At 33.9% G+C, this 27,433-nt stretch overlaps 1 protein-coding gene across 1 annotated transcript in view; it reads left to right on the top strand.

The window, feature by feature from the left end:
* mgl (low-density lipoprotein receptor-related protein megalin) overlaps positions 1-27,433 on the top strand; it is an 890,817-nt gene that overhangs the window by 283,090 nt on the left and 580,294 nt on the right. The window contains exons 28-31 of the mRNA XM_090412774.1: positions 854-1,056; positions 4,826-5,010; positions 9,888-10,116; positions 17,069-17,246. Coding sequence (XP_090268900.1) covers positions 854-1,056; positions 4,826-5,010; positions 9,888-10,116; positions 17,069-17,246 — 795 coding nt within the window. The remainder of the gene's footprint in view (positions 1-853; positions 1,057-4,825; positions 5,011-9,887; positions 10,117-17,068; positions 17,247-27,433) is intronic.

Below are 27,433 nucleotides of genomic sequence, written 5' to 3'. Positions count from 1 at the left end.
GGAAGAAACACAATAAATAAATTGTGCACTAGAAAAAGGTCAAATATAGTAGGACAGTAAAGGAAATTCCAAGTAACACAAAGGTTGCTCCACCACAATTAATCCACTAATGGCTCTAAAATCACAGTTAAGGGATTAACGGTGTAGGAGGGTAATTACATGATAAAAGGTAGAATGCCGATGAAGTTTTGAACAACAAAAAAGCTAGGGGTGGTCTAGCTATTTCATCCACCTCGACTGGTAGGGAAGTTAAATATCAAAGCATTCACCTGATGCTCTCATAGGGGGTATCCCAACGAAAGCCCGAACTGTTTTTGATTGTACTAACATGAGGCAAAGCTATGGTTTGATGCAACAATTTTAAATATTCCTTTTGCAATTTTATAAATAATTGTTTTTCTTTTAAAAGTACAATTTAATACTGTATCTTCATAACCTTATATTTTGTATTTCACTCTTGTTCATTATTATAGCTAGGAATGTAAACAAAATACTTTCCCTTTATTAACTGCATGTAGCAATGGGGAGAAAAGTTACTCGAGACTTACTAATTTTATTATTATTTTTTTCCCATAAATGTGATTATCACGTGCATTTCTCATTAATTATGATCTTGGGTTAAATTTCTAATCAGTTAACTTTAAATGACTATAACTTAAGAAATATATTTAATTGTTGTTAGCATTTATTATTATTATTATTATTTTCTGTCCTACTATTTAGAATGTGGGATTGCCAAATTACTGAAATTACTATATCTATATATATGTGTGTATTTGTATGTTTTTCTATTACACTGCTTTATTTAATTCATTTATATATCTTTTTTTTAATAACAACAAAACATAAAAAGACTGGACAGATGCCTACCTTGTTATCTCAAATCGACGGTCAATATTAATTGCCAATCTGAACACTACAACATTAGAGAGAGTTCCAGTAAAGGTGGAGAATGTAGTGGCAACTGCATCAGATATGGCTTCAGGCACAATTTATTGGTCAGATATGTTACTAAAAAAAATATTTCGTCTAGTGAAAGATGGGCAACCAGAAACAGTAAGTACTATTTGAATTTTTATAAATTTTTCTCCATTATATCCCCCCCCCCCATTGAATGCTTTTTCTCAATCCATCTTCCTTTATTACATATTAGGCATGTTATGGCCATAAAGCACTTAGTTTATTTTACAAGAGGTAAAAATCCTCTCTGCTATTTTCATATGAGACAAACTAACAAACTTTTAGTTCTAGAATGCTTATAAATGTTCCTGTCCTAGAGAATTCAAACTTAGGTTGTTCCAACCAAAGGGTATTATGGCTACTATGAGGTATGTTCCAAAATTTTCTGGCCTGACATACAAAATTCGTGCCAATTTTAAATTGGTGACAGAAATGACAGATTGCACCATCTTAGTGTACTTATTGAAACTAAATACACTTAGGGGTTTAGTGTACCAGTTTCAACTCTCTGCCTGTGTCATTCAGTTGGAGGCATTCGTTTGACTAACATGTGGCACACTAAGTGTCTGTAATGTTAAAAATTGAGTACCTCATGGTGGTAAAGTTTTTCACCAAAGAAGGGCTTTCTCCAAGTGCTATAAAACAAAAAAAAAAAAATGGTGTTTATGAGGAAGCTTATCATTCATATTTCACTGTGAAGGAATGGGCTAAACAATTTCTCCTAGGAAAAGACAGCAAACAAAGATGATCCTCATGATGGTCAGCCTGTGGTAGTGATGACTGAGGAAAATGTCTGTGTTAATGTCTCATAAATCTTGATGTCTCATTTGTAAAGCGTCTTGTGGGTCAGCCGAAGAGCATATGTGATGACAAAGCTGAGGCGTCATTTCTATGGTATTCGATATCTTGAACATGTTCTTCAATTGATTTTTCTATCTGTCCATAGTTAGATGACCAGCAGCTGCACCACAGCTGATAAACACCCGGATATTGAAGTGGGCTATGTCGAGGTTTTGCTGACCTTAGTAGTGATCTCATCTTGATAAAGGAGGTAAATGCTGCATTGATTTTATATTCCTCAAGTATTTTTGCTAGTTTTATGGAAACAGAGCTAATATATGGGAGTGTGATGAATCCTCTGTTTTCTTCTTCATTAGAAATTTCTCTGGTCTCATGTTGGTTGAGTAGTCTGGAGATGGTGTGCTCACTAGTCATTTTGAAGGAAAGTGTTTCTTAAATATTGAAGTTATTTGGCTAGTTCATCCTTTTCAGTGATGAGTTGGCAGACTCTTACTCCTAGTGTGGAAATGATACCCAATTTTTGAGGGTCTATAATGATGGGATGAAGCATGTAGATATGTATCAGTATGTGTAGGCTTTCGAAATATAGAGACTTTTAATTTACTCGATTCCTTAGTTAGTAGAAGGTCCAGAAATGGGAGTGAACCATTAGATTCTAATTCATAGGTGAATTTTATGTTAGGGTGTTGATGATTCAGGTACTCATGAAAAAGCAGAAGTGAAGGTAGTCTAGTCCATGGTTCCTATAATCACCTGCTTTATACATCCATATGTATCCATTTTTGGCAGTGACCTTTTCTTGTTTCATCACTTCCTAAACAAGTACCTCATGATCACTCTCACCAACTGGCAGCAGTGTCAACACTTCATTAACAACTTGTGAAGTTATCACCAAATCCAAAACATTAAAGCCTCTAGTTGCTTCAGTCATATGCTGCTTAAGATACTCATCTTTCAGAAATTCCACAAACTCCCTCTCCTTGTTTCCATACACTATCTCTTCCGTCCAGTCTATATTCCTGTAATTAAAGTCTCCCATCAGGATCGTCTTCTTTTTATATGCCCAACTAATTTGTCTAACATTTCACAATCAGTATTCTCTGCATTCCCTGTTCTATAACAGCATTCTATCAGATATACTAACTTGTTTATTTCAACTTTGCACCACACAAATTCAAAATCTGTGCATGTACCATCAACTCCACTCTTTGCAGACATAATTCCTCTGCAGTCATTAACAGCACTCCTCCTCCTCTTTTCACATCTATGTCCTTCCGGAAAATTATATATCCTTCTATTTCTATTTCCGATATCACATCCTCCTCAGCCAACCAAGTTTCACTTATTCCAATTATTTTTGGACATACTATCTCAATCGATGCAACAAACTCAGCTCTGTTGAGTCATACATAATTGTGTGTAAACACAAATCTGTTGATTTGTGCTATCTTGTTTCACAGGTAGACTCTGATCATTTGCTATATTAACTTCTGGGCTCTGTGCCTTCTCAGAAAACTATAGACTTTCTAAATACCCAACACCAAACCCATTCAAATATAATCCATCAGCTTTATACCATCTTCCCTTCAAATTCACTCCACAGATTTACAAATTGAATCCCCTTTGTCTCATACAACTCAGCCATCTTACTATTCATTATCTCTACTCTCCTCAATTCACTGTTGCCATATCTGGGCAACACACCTATGACTGTCCCAAGAACACTATTCTTCTTTACCTGCTGCAACAACTTCCTCAAGTTCCTATCTACATTCTTTTTCTCCCCAACTGAGTCATTTGTGTCCATGACTACCACTAATTTTGATGCCCAGTATTTCCTTTTCTGCAATACATTAGTTAATTGCTTCATTGTTCCACCAGGAAAGCATGTTTTCTGCACTTTATTAGTAATCAGTAATCACACCTCTAATGATCGAGTCCTCATACACTGATATATGACTATCTTTTGACCCTTTCTTCATAATATTGACTTCCTCCTTTTCATTATTATTATTATTATTATTATTATAATTATTCAGGCCTCCAAGGAGTCAAAAGACTCATCCTAAGACAAAGTCTGTCAAGACTCACTGAGGGGAGGTCCCCCCCCCCCCCTGAGAAACACAAAGTCTATCATACCACTCTTTAAACTCACTGACCGTTCTCAGCCAAATGAAAAGTAAAATGAAACATCTTGAAGAGGATATTAAACATCTAAAGAAGTTTAATATCCTCTTCAAGATGTTTCATTTTACTTTTCATTTTCACTAACTCCTGATTAAGCCCTTCTACTATCCCCACATTTGCTCCCATTTCTAATCGCTCTAATCTCTCAAGACACTTTTCACATACATTAATGCTTTCCTTCTTCTCATTTACCCAACCACTCCACAAATCTTTCACATTTTTTGCTGTGTACATATAGCAGTTTCGCAATGCATCCACTGTGAAAAATTAAACACAGAGCCAGACTTTCATACAGAAGCCTTCTGTGCTGCTGATGTACATTTCTTTATGGACACCATCTTCAGAAGCTGAAGCAGTACAATCAAATAACTAGCAAAACACAATATAAACAACAAAAAATTTCAGCAACATCACTGAAGGACACTTTTATCCAAACTAAAAAAATGCAGCACAATTTGCGATAAAAAGTCTTGGTATACACTAATTAAAAACACTTTTTTTTAACACAGCTGAAATCTACTTTTACGTTCATTCACAACACTGGCGACACAATTTGTAGACATTAGGATGGCAATCCTTATTGCAACAAGTAATGTCATAATGAAAAGATAAGAATGCTGATTAATTAACAAATAAGATGTTAAACAATAGTTTTCAAATCATTTTTCAGTGAATTTAAGCAGTAAAACAAAAAACGATGCTTTCTTTTCTGAACTAGTTTTGCATACATCTGTATAGTTAACTTTTGTTATACTGAACTCATTTAAATGGACCATAATATATATATATATAGTGGAAAGTTTGCAATGGTGTACTTTATGGCATTCATATTGTGGAAGTAATAAATGACTTGACAGAATACTGATTTTATTTTCAGGTAATTGACAGTGGTTTAGACTTAGTGGAAGGCTTAGCTGTTGACTGGGTAGGAAAAAATCTATATTGGGTAGATTCAAGACTAAAAACTTTGGAAGTTTCCACTTTAAATGGCGAACACCACATTGTTCTTCTGAATGAAAATATAAGCCAGCCAAGAGGGTTAGCCCTCGATCCACAGGAAGGGTAATTGGTGATTATAATCTAATTATTACCTTATACAGTATATATATTGTTTAAAAAAATTGCAATGTGTAATATCTGACTTTTTGCTATTATACAGTGTCTTATTAGATCAGCCCAGAAAAAAAAAAAAAAACATCAGAAGTTTGCAGACAAAAATTTTTTTTTTTTTAAATTGAGTATTAACTTTTTTTGCAGTTGAAATTTAAATGCTGGAATTAAGGATTTTACTACAGGAAAAAAAAAATAGTTCTTTTAAATATGAACTGATTTTTGTTCTATATGATAAATAAATAATACATGATTGATTCTCACTATAGCAATATCAATATAGCAAACTCATTGACTATAAAAAACTATTGAAAATTCCCAACAAAATTCCCCTAGTTCCATTTTATGTTATAATAAATTTCACTTTAGCAAACTATAAAAAGCCATTCCTATAATGCCTGTGGATTTTCTATAATGAGAGTTGATTGTAATAATGGAATAAGGAACATAAATGCATGAATTGTGAGTGGATAAAATCCTGGGTATATTAACTTTCTAAAGTTAACATGCTCTCTCCCCCCAAACATCCAAAGATGCTATATTCTTATTCCAGAAAGAATATGACTACATTATAGCTATCATTTTTTTTTCTTTTTAATGTAAGTTCCCACCCATGTGAGCATATAGTACATTTGTACTGTGGGTTGGTGGACTAAGGATTTTTTTTTTCTATTTTTATCATTTTTTTTATATATAATTTATGGCCTCCAGTAAGTGGGGGGCAGTGGTTTCACACTGGGTGGTGAAATTCATCTCACACCTAAAGACAATCACAATTATCCATTCCCATTGTAGGATTCAAACCCATGACCGGTTGGTTTGAGAGTGGATATGTCATTCATTCCTTACATGATAGAGCCTGCAGAATTTCCACCAACATAGATAAAAGAAACCCAAGAGCTTAGAGTATCTTAATTCTGTCTTTCCAAAACTGGCTATAACTGTCAAAATTAGTAAAAAGAAATTCTATTTCAACCTCCAAAACAATCAGAAAAAAAAAGACTATAAAGAACAATGATTCTTCCATATATACAGTCAATCAAAGATAAAATATAAAGATTGCTTTGCCAACAAAACTTAACAGTCACTTTCTACCCACTCAACAAAATCTCTGAAAATCTGAAACCTTATAAACCTCCACATCCACCACTCAAAAAAATGAGTTATCTACAAGATCAGTTGCAACTGTGGTCTACAGATTGGCAGATCTGATGAGATATGCTGATTGGAACACTTCAAAGATAGAGAATGAAAGAAAGCACAAATAAAGCCTGGCAGCACATATAATGGAAACAAAACACCAAGTAGAATGGCAACAAACAACTGAAATGCTCCATATTGATTACCATTTTTACTCGAGTGTTCTTTGAATCATCCTCTACAATGTGACAAGGAATGACTCTACATAAAGTCTGATATTCCTTAATCCATCATGACACACTTGTACTTACTAGTAGTATGTTACAGCAACCCATGAACCAGAGGCAGCATAATAGTGTTGAGTTTGGCCTCCTTTGTGTAGAGACACCTTATGAAACTGATTAGCTTTTGATATGTCAATCGTTCAACCCAGTTTAGCAAATGATTAACTGAAATCCATGTACAAGCAATTCCTCACAAGCCAGTTTCATGGCTACTGAAATGTATGCTATTTCTAAGCTCTCCTCAAAACCAATTGAAAAAAATTTAGAATATTCTGATATTTTGAACCACGTTAAAATTATTCTAATTTTCTGAACTTTTTCGAATAACATTTTTTTTATAATTTATATTACATATTTATGTGTTTACAATATTATATAATCTACAAAGTATGTAGATTTAGATTATGCTAATTCATATTTGGTAATAATTATTTTCTATGCAATAAATTAGAATTGCAAATCATTCAACACATTTTCTTTGATTATTCTAATTGTTTGATTCAGTGATGTAATTGCTATGTTTTGAAAAACCTTTCTTTTCATAAATACAGATTATTATTATATTCCTGTGATTTGTCTCTTTATGATAAAATAACATTCTGATCCTGACAATTCCTATTTGATCTGAACCCAATTTGTTCTTCCTGAGATTCTGTTTCACAATTTTTGTTTACCTCCTGTCATGTATAGCTTGCATGAACCTTACTTTGGAACTTTTATGAAGAAAATTACACTCAGTTGTTCTCGCATTCTTTTTTCTTTCTTTTTTTCTTTTTATTGATGGATTTTGTTCCAGTCATCTAGAATTCAATCTTCTGACCAGGCCTTTAGAATTATGTATTCCAATCCTTATAAATCTGAAATTTAGGCGACATATTGCAAAGGTGGTGAAGGTAACACAGAGGATTGCTGCAATAACGAGAAGGACAATGACCAGCAGAGATAAAAGCGTTATCATTCCGTTATATAAGACTGATCAGACCACACTTAGACTGTTGTTCACAGATTTGGTATCTAGGATTTAAAGGGGATAAATTAACTGTGGAAAGGGTACAAAGGTGGATAACAAAGATGGTTTCAGGACTGTACAATGATAGTTATGAGGATCGGCTGAGGGATTGTGGACTGCAGAGTTTGGTGGCTAGAAGAAGGAGAGGTGATATGATTGAGACTTTTAAACTGTTGAGAGGTGGTTACAGGGTTGACACTGGGGAGTTCTTTCGCTTAGTTGAACAGCGGGAAGGAGTGATGACAAGGGGCCATCCTGGAAGTTACGAAAGGAAACTGTGAGCAAGACGGTGAGGAGTGGTTTCTTTGCATGGAGGGTGGTTGAATGGAATGCATTGCCTGATGGAGTGGTGAGAGCGAGAACAGACAATGAGTTTAAGGAGACTTTGTTTCCTAAGAGGGACCTCCCATGATGAGTCTTGATAGACTTTGTGTTTCCTAGGAAGGACCTCCTGCGATGAGTCTTTTGATTCCATGGAGGCCTGAATGATGATAATAATAATAATAATAAAAACATTTATACTTCCATATTTGAAAATTTCTTGCTCAAATTTCTTGTTCATCTGCCTCTTATTTAACAGTCTTTCAAAATTAATTATTCAAATGACCAGAATATCTTTATTTTCAAATTTTAACTTATCTTTATCATCTCTGATTCTGGTTCTTTTATGATGGTTTTTCTACTTCCTCATTTCTAAGCTTTTTGATAGCCTGCATTTTGTCTCCTTCATATGTATATCATCTACTTTCTTATCAAATTCTCTGCATGTCTTCTGTTTTTTTTTTTTTTTAATACATAGTTTTCTATATCATCTCAGGGTACCTACTGACTTAGTTGCTAGTATCTTTTTATTATATGAATTTTTTTTCTTTTTTCAGGACTGTCCACCTTGAAGATTGGATATTTTAATCTTTGCAAACAACTTCATTATATACCATCCTGTCTGAATCAATCAATGTTTTCTTTATAGTTTACTGTTAATAATCCAACATCTGTTTCTTGTTTTTGGACTTTATTTTTTTCCTTTAGTAATATGTATTTATTTGAGTTCATCTTGGAAACTGCTCATCTGTGATTCATTTTAAAATTTTCTTACATATTTTTCTTTTCAATAAGATATTAATTCTTATTATGCTCAAAACTAAACAGTGATTACTTACTGTTTTAAATTTCATGTGTAGTCTTGTATCCCAAACTAGTCTAAAAATGTGACAATAATAATATAGTCAACATGAATTTTTATATCTTGTATGCTCTCTCTTTTGAATTTATACAAATCTTTGCATTGAAACATTGTGTTTGCAATGTCTAGTCCATGTTCTGAACAGGAATCAGGCAGACACTGTATTTACCATTAGTATTAGTTTGGCTGTTTTCTCTAGATTTTCCCCAAACTTTTTATATGCCTAAGATTCATTTCTTTTTCTGCTGTTTATGTCCCCAACTAGAAACATTTTTTATTATATAGAAATAGTGGATATTAAAGATCCCAAATTATTTTGAAGCCAAATATTTGTAGAAACTGTTGAAGTTTCAGAAATTTGGCCAGAAAGCTTACAAGAATACATTCTTTGGCATTGGAATTACTTTAGCTTGCACTCCTTAAAAGAACATGACCACTGTCCAAGTTGATGGACAAATTAGAATTAAGCAGTGGAAATAGTGATTAATGCTGTTATGTGTGTAGAATGAGAGTGTTATGTAGTGGAGATGGTGGAGAAAAAGATGAGAGGATTTTTTTTTTTTTAGTTGAAGGATCTTTGAAGTTAGCCATACATACAGACATACATACATAGAGGCAGCATGTCTTTTCTCCAGGAAACTCAGGTTTTCATCTTGCATACAGGCAAATAGACCAAAGAATTCATGCAATTTACAGATAAAAAAAAAAAAATTTCACTTTTGGACCAAAGATTGAATTTGGTGTTGACAATGGCTAATGCTGCTGTGTATAGAATGTAGAATAAGGAGTGGGGTTGGTTGGTTGTGTGGAGTGGAGTGCCTACTGTGATATGTCCTTGGAGGTGTCATGTAATAATAGTAATAATAACAATTTATAATTTTAATTATAATTGAAAAAGAGAAGAGTGTCTTTTATTATCTTGTCTTGTCTTTTATTATTAAAAAGCTAAGAAGACTATCTCAAGTGAGTAATAACACTTTTATTTGAAGCATAAGGAGGCAAATATTAAAATTATTATTTAGAGTAGTAATTTCTACAGTAGTAGTGGTTTCCATAAATTTTTGTAATGAATGTTGAACATTGCACATGACTCTAATGAAGGAAAGGATACTTTTTATTTGGTTTAATAATAAGTAATGTTAGGTAAGTTTGATTTAAAATTTGTTATACATGCTTACTTCTAAATCATATATGTTATTCCTGATTTAAACAGGGCTCGTCTTCTCTTCTGGACAGACTGGGGTGAAAATCCTCGCTTAGAAAGTGTTGGTCTGGATGGTACAATGCGACATGTAATTGTTCACACAAAAATATACTGGCCAAATGGATTAACAGTTGATATTCCAAACAGAAGAGTATACTTTGCTGATAGTAAACTGGATTACATAGATTTCTGTAATTATGATGGCTCTGGAAGGCATCAGGTTTTGGCTCACAATCATGTAAGTTATTTATTTTATTTGCACTATTTGTTTTGGTATTTTAGTATTGGAGATTTCATTGTTTATCTGGAATGCTGTGACTGTGTGTGTGTGTGTGTGTGTGTGTGTGTGTGTGTGTGTGTGTGTGTGTGTGTGTGTGTGTGTGTAAATTAATTTTATTGATATATCCAACCATGAGTGGCTTTAACAACAGGCACTTAAGTGCCCATAGACTTCCAAGTATCCTTGGATTTCCTAACCATAATATGAGGATAAGGTGGTTACATCCTATGCTTCCAAGTATTCTTGTAGTTTACTGCTAATAATCCTGTGTGTGTGTTCTGCTGGCTGGTTGTTTGTTTTGAGGGACAAAAAACCCAAGTTTCCAGGAGAAAAAGCCTTCTATGAGATCAGCTAACTGACCTTTATTCGAAAGAGACCAGATAAAGGACAGGAATTGAACCTGGTTCTTTCTGACCAAAAGGCTCCATCTATACTGACTGAGCTATGGAGGCTCTTATTGAATATATAAAGCTTATATATACAAGAGCCACTTTCCCAGTCAAATATGGATGTAACAACATCAGTTGAAATTATCAATAATGACCTTAGTATAACAACTGAACAGATACAAGGCAAAATGCAAACACATGAAACTGTTCTACAAGTAGAAACTGGAGAAAAAACAGAAAACCAAGTAGAAACTGCAGAAGAAACAGAAAAGCAAGTAGAAACTGGAGAAGAAATAGAAAAGCAAGTAGAAACTGGAGAAGAAACACAAAGCAAGTAAGGCAACTGAGAGAACTTAATATGTGACAAGATCATCAAAAAGGAAAGATGAATTAATAAAAAAAAATTGAGGATAAACAAAAGAAAGTAAAAGATGTGTTAAAAAAGGAACTATATCTAAAAGGAAAAGAAGTAATAAAAAATGTAAAGATGGAGAAGGTTGCAGATCATTAAATGAAGACTCTTCAGGCTCAAAAGAGTTTATGGACTACGAAGAACCATCTTATTCGAATAAAGGGAAAGCAAGAGATACAATTAAAGAAAAAATAATAAAGGTTACTGATTCGAAGTTTTCTCAGTATGATAATCATATACATGAAAAGAAAATAACTAGCTTCTAAATCAAAACGATAGGCATGAAATTGAAATAATGGAAAGGAAGTGTAAAAAGCTAGAAAACAGTTTACAAGAAGCAGGCTACATAATTGGTACTTCACAGATTGAAGACCTCATCCAGTTCATCCAAAATCTAGAAATTAAAGACTTACCACTGACTCATTAAATGTATAGGGGATTCCACAGGCAAAATAAACAAGAAACTATTTAGACACTTATGCTGTGCCATAATATCAGGTTTTTGTTTCTCAGAGAAACATACTTCTGCAGATATAAAGTTATAATAACTTTAATATATAGATATCCACTTCTTTCTTATTGGAGCTTTGGAAGGATTTAACAGGGTTGGAGTAAGAGTTCTTATTCTTGCTCCCCCTTTCTTTTTGTCATTCTGTAATACCCAAAGGGATGCAAAAGGGGTGGTATCTATATGCAGATCATTCCATTTGCATGGAGCATAAATGTTTATGCTCCATGTAATGGAATAGTTAGACAAAAATTCTTCTAGGAATTGGAGCAGTATTTATATGGTACCAACTGCATCATCATAGCAGCTGGAGACTGGAATTGTATTGAAAATCCCACATTAGACAACATAGGAGGACATTCCAGTAGTGGAAAAGTGTGATATGCAGTGTTAAAGACATTCCGTGACAGTGCTCAGCTAGCAGACATATGTAGGATTTGCAATCCTAATCTCCAGGTTTACACATACATGAAGCAAGGTATTTGTACCTGTCTTGATAGAATTTACATCTCTTCTTCCCTTAGAAATAGGATAACTCAGATAACTTATCTTGACATCAACATGTCAGATCATAATCCAGTTATACTTAAATTCTGTTGCATGGAACAAGTAGAGATCAATTCTGGACCATGGAAACTTCCACCAAATTTTCTGTCAATCTTTTCAACCAAATTTCAGATCCTCTGTTCAGATTGCAATAATGTTACCTGGAACTGGGATATGTGGTTAAAATTCAAATGAGCAGTAAAACAGAATATGATTGAATTGGGAAAGGAACAGGCTTTCCTCAAAAGAAAAAAGTTAAAAGACCTGTATAAAGAGAGAAGCTGGTTCTCTTAATGCAATGGTATAGAATGTAGCAACATATTAGAAACATTAAAATAGAGATAGAAGTGGAAAGGCAGAAACAAGTAGAAGAAAGAAATTTTAAAATGAGAATGCAGCACATAGCAGATAGACCTTAGCAGAATACCAGCAATATGACATCCAGATGCTTTATAATATTGTACTGTAGAAATTTTATTGTTTTTATAGTTCAATCAGATGATTTTTGTATTTAGAAAGAATCATTCTAGGAGATATCAAATTTTTGGCTAGGTGGTGTTGACCAGCACTTCCCAAACTGTGTTTAAATGCTGCTACACATCATCATCATCATCAAATTCCTGCCATGTACCCTCAAGGGGTGTACAGGATATGATAGTACTACATGAAATATACTGCTACACAAAAAGTCAATATCAGGTGAAATATTTGAAACTGCAATTCTTAGATTTCTTCTTTGAAATGAAACTTATATGAATCAGCATATATTTACGAATATTCATTAAGTGCCGAAATACGCAGGAAGCAAAATTTGTGAACCAACACCAATGTGTGATTTTTTCCCCTTAAAATATAAAAAATAACAAAAAAGAAATAATAAATAATAAAAATTAAACATTTCTTTTAAGATAAAAAAAACTACTTAGTTTTAAAACATTTTCAATTTGTTTGGATCCTATGCCCCCCCCCCCCTAAGGGAGCATAGGTTTTGTTGAGGGGGCTGTGAAATAATGAAAACAAATTGAAAATGTTTTAAAACCAAGTAGATTTTTTTTTATCTTAAAAGAAACATTTAATTTTTATTATTTATTATTTCGTTTTTGTTATTTTTTATATTTTAATGAAAAAAATCACACATCGGTGTTGGTTCACAAATTTTGCTTCCTGCATATTTCGGCGCTTAATGAATATTAGTAAATATATGCTGATTCGTATAAGTTTCATTTCAAAAAAGAAATCTAAGAATTGCAGTTTCAAATATTTCACCTGATATCGACTTTTTGTGTAGCAGTATTTAAACACATCCATCACATTAAATTGTTATTAAACTTCTTTTATGTTTTTAATTCTTTCTTTATTACTAATCATTTTATGTTTCATGTGCTTGTACTGCAAATGCACAATAACAATATATCTGTCTATACAAAAATATGAGATAATGTGCCATGTCAAATGTGTATGTAAAATGCTAAAAATGTAATATTTGCATTTGATTTTTGCAATATTCGCTGTGTATTTTTTTTTTTTTAAATAACGAAACCTGTGGTGCATTCATAATTAGAAGAAACACATGTATAAACCACAGTAAAAATTATTTAATTGTAAATATTTCATCCTAAGTGTCTTAGAACATCATCAGTACAGTATTTAAACAAAATTAGGAATAACATACAGTTAGGGCGCATGATTACAATAAAATCTCATGAAAACATGCATAACGTGTTAAAGTAGTACAAAAAAAAAAAAAAAACACGTTAATTATTTAACACAGTTTTGTATGATAATTTCCCATACTTTAGGAATAGTAAGAACGTCGTTGCGATTTAGGTTCGGTCTGTTTTTTGGTCTAAAAAATTAATTATTTAATTTTGTTTAAATACTGTACTGATGATGTCCTAAGATACTTAGGATGAAATATTTACAATTAAATAATTTTCACTGTGGTTTATACGTGTGTTTCTTCTAATTATTCGCTGTGTATGTTTTGTATTGAATATAAATGCAATAAATATTATAATAATATATGTCTATATTACGATTTTATTTCGAGGGGGGAGCATGAAATATTTGAATTTTTCCAAAGGGGGCCCTGACATCCAGAAGTTTGGGAAGCACTGGTGTAGACTACCCACATTATGCAATATTCACCAAGGGGAAATAAAGTTCTGTCTATTTTTGCTATGAGAGGTTTTTTAAATGGTTCCTTTCTCTTAATTCAATGTAGTCTATGATCAATTGCAGGGATGACTGGAGAGCAAACCCAGGCAGAGAAGACCAACTCAAGGTGGTTAACTCAGATAAGATATGGGGATCAGTCATCTTTGTGCTTTAGTTTCAATTGGCCATTTCATTGTTCATCTACATGAGATTGGTGAAAAATGAAAACTGATAGCTTTTGGATATATGATGATACAAAAGCCAGCAAAGGTTGGTCGATTGGTAGAGCCACTGCCACTAATGGCTTGCAAAAAGTTAAGCAAGTCTGAGCTTGGTTAGTAGTTGGAAGGAATCAATCATTCAATGTTGTTGGCACACTCTCCCTCAATGAGTCTTTGGACTCCCTGGAGGTGTCACATAATAATAATAATAATAAATGAGCTGAGGCCTTTTCTCTATCACTCATGCTATCTATCTGTCTTTTCTTTCTACTAATGCTATCAGGCTCTTGCACCCCATACTAACTACTCTAGGCATATGATGAGCACCCCTTTACCTTTTCACCTCAATAAAGTTCAAAACCAGTCTCGGTAGTGGCCCTTCCCATAATTCATAGCATTATACATGCCCATAAGGATATGTGTTTTGCATTATGGGATCCTAAGGCAATTGATGTGAAGTCATTTGCCTCCATATACAAGTGGCCCAGTCATCAAGTGACTTCATGTGCAAACTTTGATTACACTTGGATAAAGGATGAAACCAAGCATATAATTTCTTGGCATCTTTAATTTATGGTATAACCAGTGAAAAAACTTTCAGTACCATCACTAGTTCAAACAGTGGACCAAGGTGTGATTAAGATCATGAAACGATTGTATAGAAAAAAACTTTAATGTTGGACTTTATTATGGAAAAAAAAAATCCTCTTTTATTTTGGAAGTCCCTTACAATTAAAGAAGCTATCTATAACATTTGTACAGCCTGGACAGAAGATAAAAAAAATGAAACAATTGAAAAGTCATTCTATAAAATGAATTTTAGAGCATTGCAGGTCCAGAAAGATGCAACTTTTTACATCTTTTCATATAGATAAGGAAAGGTTTTGATTATGCACAACAGAATAATAATAATAATAATAATAATTATTATTATTATTATTATTATAAGGGCACTTTCATGGACTCCGAAGTATCATCGCAGGAGACCCAATCTATCCACACAATCTATCATACCTCTCCTTGAACCCATTAACAGACAAAGCACTCACAACTGACTCTGGCCACCCATTCCACGCACTCAAAACTCTCACATATAGTCCTCACACCCTTACTAACCACCCCAATATTCAACTTCCAGGGATGACCCCTTGTTCTGATCCCTCTAGCCAAGTGCTGAAACATTTCTCCTACAGCTATCCTATAAAACCATTTAAGCAACATTTCCATTATATCCTCCTATCATTATATCACCGACTTCTGCAATCCACAGACCTTCAATGTATCCTCATAGGGAACATTCCACAATCACCATCTTGGTCATTCGCTTCTGGATCCTCTCTACTACGTCCTCATCCCCAAGAAACCCAGAGAAGCAAACTTGAGCACAGTAATCTAGATGTGGGTGTATAAGGCCTTATAGAGAGGAATAACAACTTCAATCTATCCTTCAATCTGTCCTCATAGGAACATTCCACAGGCCACTCACCATCGTGGTCACTTGCTTCTGGATCCTCTCCACTACATTCTCATCCCAAAGACCCAGAGAAGCAAACTTGAGCACAGTAATCTAAATTTGGGTTTATAAGGCCTTATAAAGAGGAATAACAACTTCCTTATCTCTATTTGTTAATGTGTTCTTCAATAGCCAAGCAATCTTATGGGCTACCTTAGCAACTTTAGCAATATGTCCTCTAAACTTTAACTCTGTCTACCACAATCCCTAAATCTCTAGCTTCATCCAATTCCTGGAGTAAGGGGCTATCAATGTGATACACAGCTTGTAATCTATTAACCCAAAATGCATAACTTTACATTTCTTGACATTAAACTGACACCCATTAACTTTTGCCCATACTAATAACCTATTTAAATCATCCTGCAAGCTCTCCAGATTGTCCTGATTCACTATTACTCTACCTAATTTTGCATCATTAGCAAACAACTGAATATTTCCTTTTAGGATTTTTCGTATATCATTTATGTGCAAGTTTAACATCAATGGTCCTAGCACTGCACCTTGTGGTACACCACTAGCCACTGTTTTCACCTCAATTTTGCCCTTCCATATACCACTTTTTGATATCTTTCTAGCAGTCACCCTGTAATCCACTTAACCAGTGTCATATCATCCCCATTTGTTCTAATTTGCATAACAGCATTCCATGTGGTATTCTGTCAGATATCTTTGCAAAATCATTGTATAGCCATTTCCTTTATCCAACTCAGCTGTTACTCTATTATAAAAAGTTAATAAATTACTAAGGCATGACTGCCCCTTCACAAAACCACGTATACCCTCATACAGTATCATATTTTTATCTACCCATTCTTGAATTCTCTTTGAAACCAGTGGGTTTGAAAAAGTGAGTTTGAAACCAGATGGCTTCAAACTCACTGCCACATAGCTCTCAACTCCCAGCTGTATTTAACTCTTCCAATATCATTATCATTATCCTCTCATGCCCTGTCTGTCCTTCCTAAAAATACTGTACCCTTTACCCTTTTATAATCCTTTAGAGTTATACAAGTATCAGATGTAATGTCAATGGTTTAAGTATACTAGTTTTGTTTCAGAATTTGTATCTTTCAACTCTGATTGTCTTTCATATTTATATTGATTTAAGCTGGATAGATTCATATATATTTATATAAATTAAGTTATTTATGTCATTTTCAGTATCTTCTTCATCCTCACTCTCTTACAATTTTTGAAGATACATTGTATTGGACTGATCGACAGCTAAACAGAGTGCTTTCATGTCATAAATTCAAGGGATCAAATCAAACAGTTGTATCACATCTAGTGAGTCAGCCTCTAGGAATTCATGTTAACCACCCTATTCTTCAACCGCAGTGTAAGTATTTGTCTTTAAAAACATTTCTCATATTATATGTATAGGAGATTATTAACATGAATAATTCAACTTCAGCAATATTGAATGCTACAATGTTGGGTTTATAATGAAACTCACCATGAGAGAAAAACTACTTTAGAAATTCACCATTCATACTGATATTTCCGAGCTAATTATTTCTAGTCTCTCTCTCTCTCTCTCTCTCTCTCTCTCACACACACACACACACACACACACACACACACACACACACACACACACACACACACACACACACACACACACACACACTATTAATTGTATGTTACTTTCTGGTTTAGAGACTAGAATTACTATATTAACAATGTGGCATCATACATTGTGATAATGCCACTTATTATAGAATATGATTAAGTGAGTTATAAAGTATTGCCTTTCATGGAGATTTATCTCCAACACAATATTGTATAATTTCCTAATTAACTTCTATTTAAACATCCATAAGCATGTTAGAGACAAAATTTGATGATACTTAAACATTGGATTTTCAGGACTGAATCATACAGTCCATCTTCAGTGCTGTTATTACAGCAAACCGCTCAAACAAGAAACAGCATTTAGTAATCAGCTAACCCACCTAAAGTATCTTAGGTGGTTAGCTAGAGAAAACAAATATAGAAAACTAACAGTTCCAGAGCAGCAAAAAAAAAATAAATTAAGAGATTTGAAGGAAAAAAAAAAGATTTTTCTGTCTTCTTAGGATAAGAATCACCCATACTTTTGCCATGAAGAACATGGAAAAACAGCACTCATGAATTCTTGTCTTCAGTGTTCATGCTGTGCTGAACTAGAGGCATCTGAATTTGAAGATACAATGTATCTTCAAAAATCTGAGACGTGTATCTCATGTATCTGAGGCATCTGTCTCATGTGAAATGTAAAAGTTTTCTCTTCACCAATGAGGAAAAGGTACTCTGCTGATACCACTATGTTTATCACAGCACTTTCCTGCTAATGTAATTAAGATTTTTGACATCATCATGCACTCCTAATATATCTTAAATCTTACCTATATGGTAAGATTTATGATTTCGTCATGATTATTTTGGTTGGTAGAATAAGATCTACAATTAGACAGATCAAAGCACACCCCTGGGAATGCATTTCTGGTTCATTCTTATGTATGGTTTTACAGTGACTAGAAGACATATTGTTCTCAATTATTTAACTTCTGTCTTCACTCTGGGATTCTTAAGTGTCAGAGCTGTATAATTGGGAGGAGAACTCCAAGCAGCTTTTTAAGAAATGTGGAGAAACTCCCAGGGCTACTGACCTTATGTTCATTCCTCACTTCCTTGTGGTGCACCCTATTAGATACCTACCTGGATACTAAACAAATGAGGAAGGACTGACAATTTGGAATTGGCTTAAACCACAATGCAAAATGATGGTACAGCATGATAGAATTTCATGTTGGGTGGAGCATCACTCAGTTAAACATTGTTTTTTTCAGGAAACTAGTGTGAACAGAGTAAAGCCCAGTGTCATAATGAGGGTATGAAGCGCCTGTGGCAAGTGTCTAACTTGTGCCCTCCTAACCCAAAAATGATAAAAATTTTGAAAAATTTAAATGTAACAAGTTAAATTTTACTGAATGCAATATGTTAAATACTTACTATTAACCCCATTAAAATGAGTTACCTGTAAATACAATTATGTATTTGTATAAATAAATGATCTATTAAATAAGAACAAATTTTTATTTATATTCAGTGACAAATAAATTAAAGAAATACACGACATAAGTATAATATGCATTTTTGAAAATTATGGAGACAACTACCGTGTTTGAATAAAAACTTTAGTTTAATATAACTAAAATCTACATTTGACGTTTCGACCTTTATGTCAAGGTCATCTTCTGGAGCATACACCTATACACAGAGAACAAGCTACACTACAATCAGACTGGTTTGTTAAAGATACCGGTCAACTGCTGCAACAATTGTTGGCCTGACCTCTGGTGAAAAAAAATAAAAATAAAAAATAAATTATACAACAACACTAGAGTCCTATTATTAGTGTTATCTGTTGGTTGTAGAACTACATTGGGCGTAACAACAAGTATCTATCTATATACATATATTAACATCATGAATATACTTGTACATTCCAGCTAGTTGGTATGGAATGGTTTCTAATACTAGCTGAAAATTGGCTAGAGTCCTGACTTATGCTGGATCTTATATATTAGGTAGGCTGAATGTGTGCCATCCAGATCCTCGGAATTTTCATACCATCTTTGTTGTTGTTGATATTTGGGTGGTTTATCAGGATTTCGCAGGCTTCCTTAAATTTCCTTTCATACCAGATTTTTGTGTGGTGTAAAGAGCAGGTGCTTTTCCAGTTGATTTGGTGTAAGGTGTTGAGCGCGTGGTCTGAGAGGCTTGCTTCACCATAATGGTTATATTTAATGTGTCTAATGTGTTCTTTCTTGTGTATAGGGATTGTCCGTCCTGTTTCACCAATGTACGGTAAGTTACAGGTGCAGCAAATGCAATAGACTCGAGGATGTGCTAATGGGAGGAGAGGATCCTTAGAGGAGTTGAATATGGTTTTAAGTTTAGTGGGTGGTTTAAAGGCGGCATTAAGGTTATAATCTTGTAGGATTCTGTTGATTTTTTCTGATAACCTTTTAATGTATGGGATGGCTATGGTTTTACTGTAATCTAGATTCATTTTTGTTGTTATTTTATGGAGTATTTTATTAATAGTATTTTTGCTATAGTCATTATTTATGAATATGTCACTGATGATTTTTAGTTCTTGTTTCAGGTTAGAACTTGCTGGTTAGAACAAATTGTTGTAGCCCTGTTTTTAAGGGTGTTAATGACTCCATATTTTTGTGATGGGTGATGGTATGAATTAGCATGTATGAATTGGCCAGTGTGTGTTGGTTTTCGGTAGACCGTGAAGGATAGACTGCCTGAAGGAAGACGTGGGATTAGTGTGTCTAGGAACGGAAGCGAATTTTGATTTTCCATTTCGATGGTGAATTGTATGCGTTCGTGTTGTTTGTTCAGGTGGTTAAGGAATGTGTTTAGCGTTTGTTGCCCATGCAGCCAGAAATGTGTTTTTTCACCAGAGGTCAGGCCAACAATTGTTGCAGTGGTTAGTCAGTATCTTTTACAAACCAGTTTGATTGTAGTGTAGCCTGTTCTCTGTGTATTGTTGTATGCTCCTGAAGATGACCTTGACATAAAGGTCGAAATGTCGAATATAGATTTTAGTTATATTAAAATCATTTCTTTCTAAAATTCTTTTTAATAAACCTTCTCCCCACGTGCTGTTCCAAAAACGTGCTCGCTCACTTACATACGTCTCCATGACAACAAAACAAAACATAATAAAATTGATCTATTACATAACGTTAAATTTCTACAAATAGGAATAAATAGAGAATATTAACATAGTAATAATTAAAATAGCTTAATAATATTTAATACAGTCTTTTCATTATTAATACATATATCTTTGATTAAATAATTAGATATTAGACAAAATTAAAGTAGTTATATGAATATTAAATTGTAAGTAAGTTGTTTACATTAAATAATATTTACAAGTCTAGCCTTTGTGATGGAAGATCATGTTGGATTCTGAAGCAAATAATAATTACTCTAATCTCTACATAATCAGAATCCAACATTAGTAAGGTCTTGGAGAAAGTAGTGAAGGACCGTATACAGCATTGAACAGATGAGGGTAATATTATCTGTGAGAGTCAACATGGATTTGTGAAGGGGCACTCTTGTTTTAGCAATATGCTAGCCTTTTATTTTATGATAAAGTTACAAGAGCATTAGATGAGGGAAAGGCATATACTGCCATTTTCTTAGACTTAACGAAGGCATTTGACAGGGTGCCACATGATAAGCTGATATTTAAGTTGCAGCACATGGGTCTGGATGTCAGATTGATCAACTGGATTCAGGATTGGCTGTCCGATAGGTATCAGAGAGTTGTGTATGTGGGGCAGTTTCAAGGAAGCAGAGGCTTACGAGTGGGGTTCCACAGGGTGCAGTACTGGGACCTATATTGTTTAACCTTTATATCAGTGACATTGTCAGTGGATTGCAAGGGGATATTCAGTTGTATGCGGATGATGTGAAGCTGGGAAGGATTATTAGTAATAGTGCAGATGCGGCAGCCCTGCAAGAGGATTTGAATAAGCTAGATAGATGGGTAAATGAATGGGGTGTCGGTTTAATGCAGCAAAATGTAAGGTCTTGAGGTTTGGAAAGATCGATGAGACACTGCATACTCTATGGGAGCAGTTATACTGGAGGAAGTAGGGGAGACAAGAGATCTGGGGTTAATGATTGATAGAAACCTGAAATTAAGGGACATATTGCAAAGATGGTGAAGGTAACACAGAGGATTGCTGCAATAATGAGAAGGACGCTGATCTGCAGAGATAAAACAGTTATCATTCCGTTGTATAAGACCCTGATCAGACCACACTTGGACTGTTGTTCTCAGATTTGGTACCTAGGATTTAAAGGGGATAAATTAACTGTGAAAAGGGTACAAAGATGGATAACAAAGATGGTTTCAGGACTGTACAATGATAGTTATGAGGATCGGCTGAGGGATTGTGGACTGCAGAGTTTGGTGGCTAGAAGAAGGAGAGGTGATATGATTGAGACTTTTAAACTGTTGAGAGGTGGTTACAGGGTTGACACTGGGGAGTTCTTTCGCTTAGTTGAACAGCGGGAAGGAGTGATGACAAGAGGCCATCCCTGGAAGTTATGAAAGGAAACTGTGAGCAAGAGGGTGAGGAGTGGTTTCTTTGCATGGAGGGTGGTTGAACCATGGAATGCATTGCCTGATGGAGTGGTGAGAGCGAGAACAGTTAATGAGTTTAAGGAGTGATATGATAGACTTTGTGTTTCTTAGGAAGGACATCCTACGATGAGTCTTTTGACTCCATGGAGGCCTGAATAATATAACAATGATTTGTATTTATATTTCATAGATCTGGAAAAGCCATATAACAAGGTGCCATGAGGACAGCTCTTCAAAACATTACAGATATATGGTGTAAATGGACTTATATCAAGTAATGCATAGTCTGTATTTGAGCTGTAAGTTAGTTGTTGGAATTGAAGGAGTTAGAGGAAGATGGTTTGATGCTGAATCAGGTTTGCAGCAATGGTGCCCATTATCTCCACTATTGGCAATATTAATCTTATCTCTTTATTTTATGCAGATGATATTATTAATCTTCTAAACAAATCCATTACAATTCTGCAAAGATTCCCTGACTAATTTGAATAACTGTTATAATACATCTGCTATGAAAGTCATCAGTACAAAGAGAAAGTCAATGAAAATAGGCAGAAACATTGAAAACATCTATTATATCCTAAATGGATATAACCTATAGAACATGTAAAACATTTCAGTTATTTATGCACAATTTTTAGTGAAGATACCAAATTAAATATGGAAATAGACAACAAAATTAGTAAATCTGATATGGTAGGAAGTCAACTGAATAAATCTATATGGAATAGGAAAGAAATTAGTCAAAACTAGCTGGATCTGAGATTTGGATTAGAAATAAAACACTTCATCAAAGACTGGAGACCACGGATATGAGAGTTCTGAGAAAGAGTAGGGGACTGAACATATGGCATTGAAGGCAGTATCAGACTAAAAATGAGGATATTAGGAACGAATTTGCCATTGTTAGCATTTAGCTTTTATCTAAGATGGTCACTTAAACAGAATGGGAGAGGAAAGAGTAGCAGAACAAGGGTTCTTTGCTAAGTTGGCAGGAAAAACACCCAGAGGAAGACCAAGATGTAGGGGGATTGATACAGTAAAAAAGTACTTTAGAAGACAGAAATAAAAGATCTGATAATGTTGGAGTCTTGGCAGATAACAGATTATTTTGGAGGAAAATTGTTGATTTAAAATTAACAATGGTGTAACTCTTTCATGTAGTACTATTATAATATCCTGTACTCCTGAGGGTATATATCGGAAATTTGATGATACAAAATTAATTACGGAAAAAACTCACGTACAAAGATTATTTAATAGTATAATTTTCGCCTGTGTGTCACAGGCATCTTCAGTACATTAAACTCAAATTAAACGATAATTGACAATTCCAAAAAGCGCCACCTAAGTAGCTGGTGTAAGATAACTAAAAAGGTCAATAACTTTCCTAAAAATAAAAAATAAAAATAAATAAAATAAAAAAATAAAAAATAATAATAATAAAAAAATAAAAATAAAATAAAGAAAAATAAATAAAATAAAAAAAAAATAATAATAAAAAAATAAAAATAAAATAAAGAAAAATAAATAAAATAAAAAAATAATAATAATAAAAAAATAAAAATAAAATAAAGAAAAATAAATAAATAAATAATAAAAAAAAATTAATACAATAAAAAGTTAGGAAAGAGTAGCTGATTTGTAAAGTACTATCTCCCATAAAGGGGGATAGACGTAAGCCGTCGGATCTGTTTAAGTTAGGAGAATGAAGTACAGTTTCACATGTTTCTTTATAAAGGCGTTCCATGAGAAACCGACTTTTGTGAAGAACTCGTCTTTCTCCAATGAACTCTGTGTCTAGTGAAGATTGCATGTTCTGCAAGTCCAGACTTTTTCAGGTTTAAAGTATTCAATATAAGATTGGTGTTCTTCTAGCCGAATAGAGGCAGATCTTCCCGTTTGTCCGAAATAAGATAATCCACAAGAGCACGGAATCTGGTAGACACCTGGATGATTAAGATGTGGAAGCTTGTCCTTAGGAGAAGTGAGAAAGGTGGAGATTTTTCTAAACGGTCGAAAGGCAACAAAAATATTCAGTGGTTTTAAAACTTTTGCTATACGTTCACTGATGGCTTGTACATAAGGGATAGTAATGCGCGTTATTTCTTCTGTATTCGAAGAAGAAGACATATTAAAACTACTCAAAGTTCTTTTAATGAAGCAATTCTTATAACCATTAGATAGAAAGGAAGAAGTTATATATTGTAGTTCTTTCTGTAAAAGATCGTCTGAAGAACAAAAGGAGTGGGTCTGATGAACCAGTGTTTTAATAGTTCCTACCTTTTGACTGGGATGGTGATGAGATTCTGCATGGATATAATGGCCTGTATGAGTCTTCTTCCTATAAACTGAGAAATGTAGATTACCATCTGGTTGGCGAATTAGAAGATCTAAAAAGGCTAACTGCTTATTTGATTCTACTTATAGGGTAAACTTGATCCTAGGATGAAATGCGTTTAACTTAGTGAGAAATTGTTGAAGTTCATCCGAAGAGCCATTCCATACAGCAAAAATGTCATCGACGTATCTGAACCAATGAGTTGGTCTGGGAGAAATGTTGTCAAAGATACATTGTTCAAAATGTTCCATAAAGAAATTGGAGATAGCAGGAGAAAGAGGATTATCCATTGCTTTTCCTTCAATTTGTTGATACAACTTCATTAAAAGAACTTTGAGTAGTTTTAATATGTCTTCCTCTTCAAACACATAAGAAATAACGCGCATTACTATCCCTTATGTACAAGGCATCAGTGAACGTATAGCAAAAGTTTTAAAACCACTGAATATTTTTGTTGCCTTTCGACTGTTTAGAAAAATTTCCACCTTTCTCACTTCTCCTAAGGACAAGCTTCCACATCTTAATCATCCAGGTGTCTACCAGATTCCGTGCTCTTGTGGATTATCTTATTTCGGACAAACGGGAAGATCTGCCTCTATTCGGCTAGAAGAACACCAATCTTATATTGAATACTTTAAACCTGAAAAGTCTGGACTTGCAGAACATGCCATCTTCACTAGACACAGAGTTCATTGGAGAAAGACAAGAGTTCTTCACAAAAGTCAGTTTCTCATGGAATGCCTTTATAAAGAAACATGTGAAACTTTACTTCATTCTCCTAACTTAAACAGATCCGACGGCTTATGTCTATCCCCCTTTATGGGAGATAGTACTTTACAAATCAGCTAATCTTTCCTAACTTTTTATTGTATTAATTTTTTTTTTATTATTTATTTATTTATTTTTCTTTATTTTATTTTTATTTTTTTATTATTATTATTTTTTTATATTTTTTATTTTATTTATTTTTATTTTTTATTTTTAGGAAAGTTATTGACCTTTTTAGTTATCTTACACCAGCTACTTAGGTGGCGCTTTTTGGAATTGTCAATTATTGTTTAATTTGAGCTTAATGTACTGAAGATGCCTGTGACACACAGGCGAAAATTATACTATTAAGTAATCTTTGTATGTGAGTTTTTTCCGTTATTAATTTTGTATCGATATGTCTACTCACGGTATACCTCTTTTAAAAGGAATTTGATGGTGATGATGATGATGTCTTCACTCTGGATCTGAGTGAAGACTAAAGTTGATGTTGATATTATTTTTGCTATCTGGCTCCATTCTGAATTTCACTTCACCTTTTTACAGAACATCAGTAGGTTTTGTCTACTTATGTAGAGAAGGAGGTCTTCTTCTTAGCTTCGCATGTTACACAATTGTTTGCCTGTAATGTTTTCAAGAAATTAATAAGTCTTCTGCCCATCTTCTCCTAGGTTTTCCTCTTGATCAGTGTCCCTTTGGTTTATATTTCCAGGCAATATTTGGCCATCTGTCCTCATTCATTCTTTTTACATTGTTTTTCCAGTTTTTTCTATGGTTTGTGATGTCTTCTGGTATGTTAATTATGGATAACCGTTTTCTTATTTCTTCATTTCTTATCTTGTCTATTCTATTATGCAAGTGGTCTTAGAAACTTCATTTCTGCAGCTTCCACTTGTTTTTTTCTTATTTACCCCAAATCCATGTTTGACTGCCATATTTCAGAATTGGTTTGGCTATTATTTTATATAGTTTTATCTGGGTTGTTCTAGACATCTGTTTATTGAAGTGTCTGTTCAAAGTTCTAATGACTGCTAGGAATTTTTGCTTTTTATTTGCATTGTCGATTTCTCCAATGGGTTTATGTAATTTCCTAGATATTTAAATTTGTTCACTTGTTCTATCACTTTGTTGTGAATTACTAGTTTGCATCTTTTAATTTCTTTACCTTGAAATGCTATCGATTTCTTTTCATTTATTGAGATTTTCATGTCCTACTGTTCTATTGTTTTGTTCAATATGTGTTGATTTTTCTATAATTGGTCTTCATTTTCAGCAAAAATAACTTCATCGTCAGCACAAAAGGCTGGTTAATTCTTTGTTTCCTATTTTAATTCGTATAATTTTGTTTTTCCTCCACTCTCTTGAAATTTTTTCCATATATTTCTGTGTATAAGACACCCCCATGTATAAGACGAACCCTACTTTTTCAAATCCGAAATTAAGAAATCAATATTTTAAACATCTCCACTGTCTAATCATACACTCAGTGGGAGGAGGTCCAAACTGTCTCTCTGAAGCTTTATATCCATGTTTGTGTAATTGATGACTTTTAACTTAATTTTTTTTTTTTTTTTTTTGTGACTAATATTATTTATTTGACACTTCCAGGGAGTCCAAGGACTCATCACGGGAGGGAACCTGCTCTACAACTCTGTCTCCACCATTCAATCACCAATTGGCCGCAACTACACCAACGGCATCTACCATCAATCACCACTGGTATTTCCACAGACAATCACAAACATCCATGCCCATGGTGGGATTTGAACCCGCAGCCTTTACGCTGGAGAGTGGATATGCTATCCACTCAGCCAACCAGGCCGGCAAATTTTGAAGAATATGAGAATAGTTTTTTATTTTTGGACATTTTTATGGACTAGTGCTCAAAATATTGTTAATGCATTAACTTACCCTGCCAACGAGTTGCAGACATATGAATGCTTTCAGAGTTCTGATTGGTTTATTCAGAATCAGCCATTAATGATGTCAATCGAGAGAGTTAACAAATGCTAGTGATTGGTGGAAGCCTGGTACCCGGAGACAAGTACTGGCAGTTGTGCCACAGCAAATGTGGGTCTCTCAACTGGTTACCTCCGTGTATAACACGACCCCCAATTTGTAGTCTAAAAATTTTAGAAAGAAGTATCGTCTTATACATGGAAAAATATGGTATATTGAAAGAAGGAGGTAAAACATACAAAAAAGACTCACCATGTCATCATTTCAAGAAAGATGTTCTTGTTAAAATACT

The sequence above is a fragment of the Typopeltis vanoorti genome, chromosome 23 (genome assembly GCF_054136105.1).
Source record: "Typopeltis vanoorti isolate ZY-2024b chromosome 23, IOZ_Tvanoo_1.0, whole genome shotgun sequence".
In the NCBI taxonomy this organism is placed as follows: domain Eukaryota; kingdom Metazoa; phylum Arthropoda; class Arachnida; order Uropygi; family Thelyphonidae; genus Typopeltis; species Typopeltis vanoorti.
This window is presented reverse-complemented; position numbering and strand designations above follow the sequence as displayed.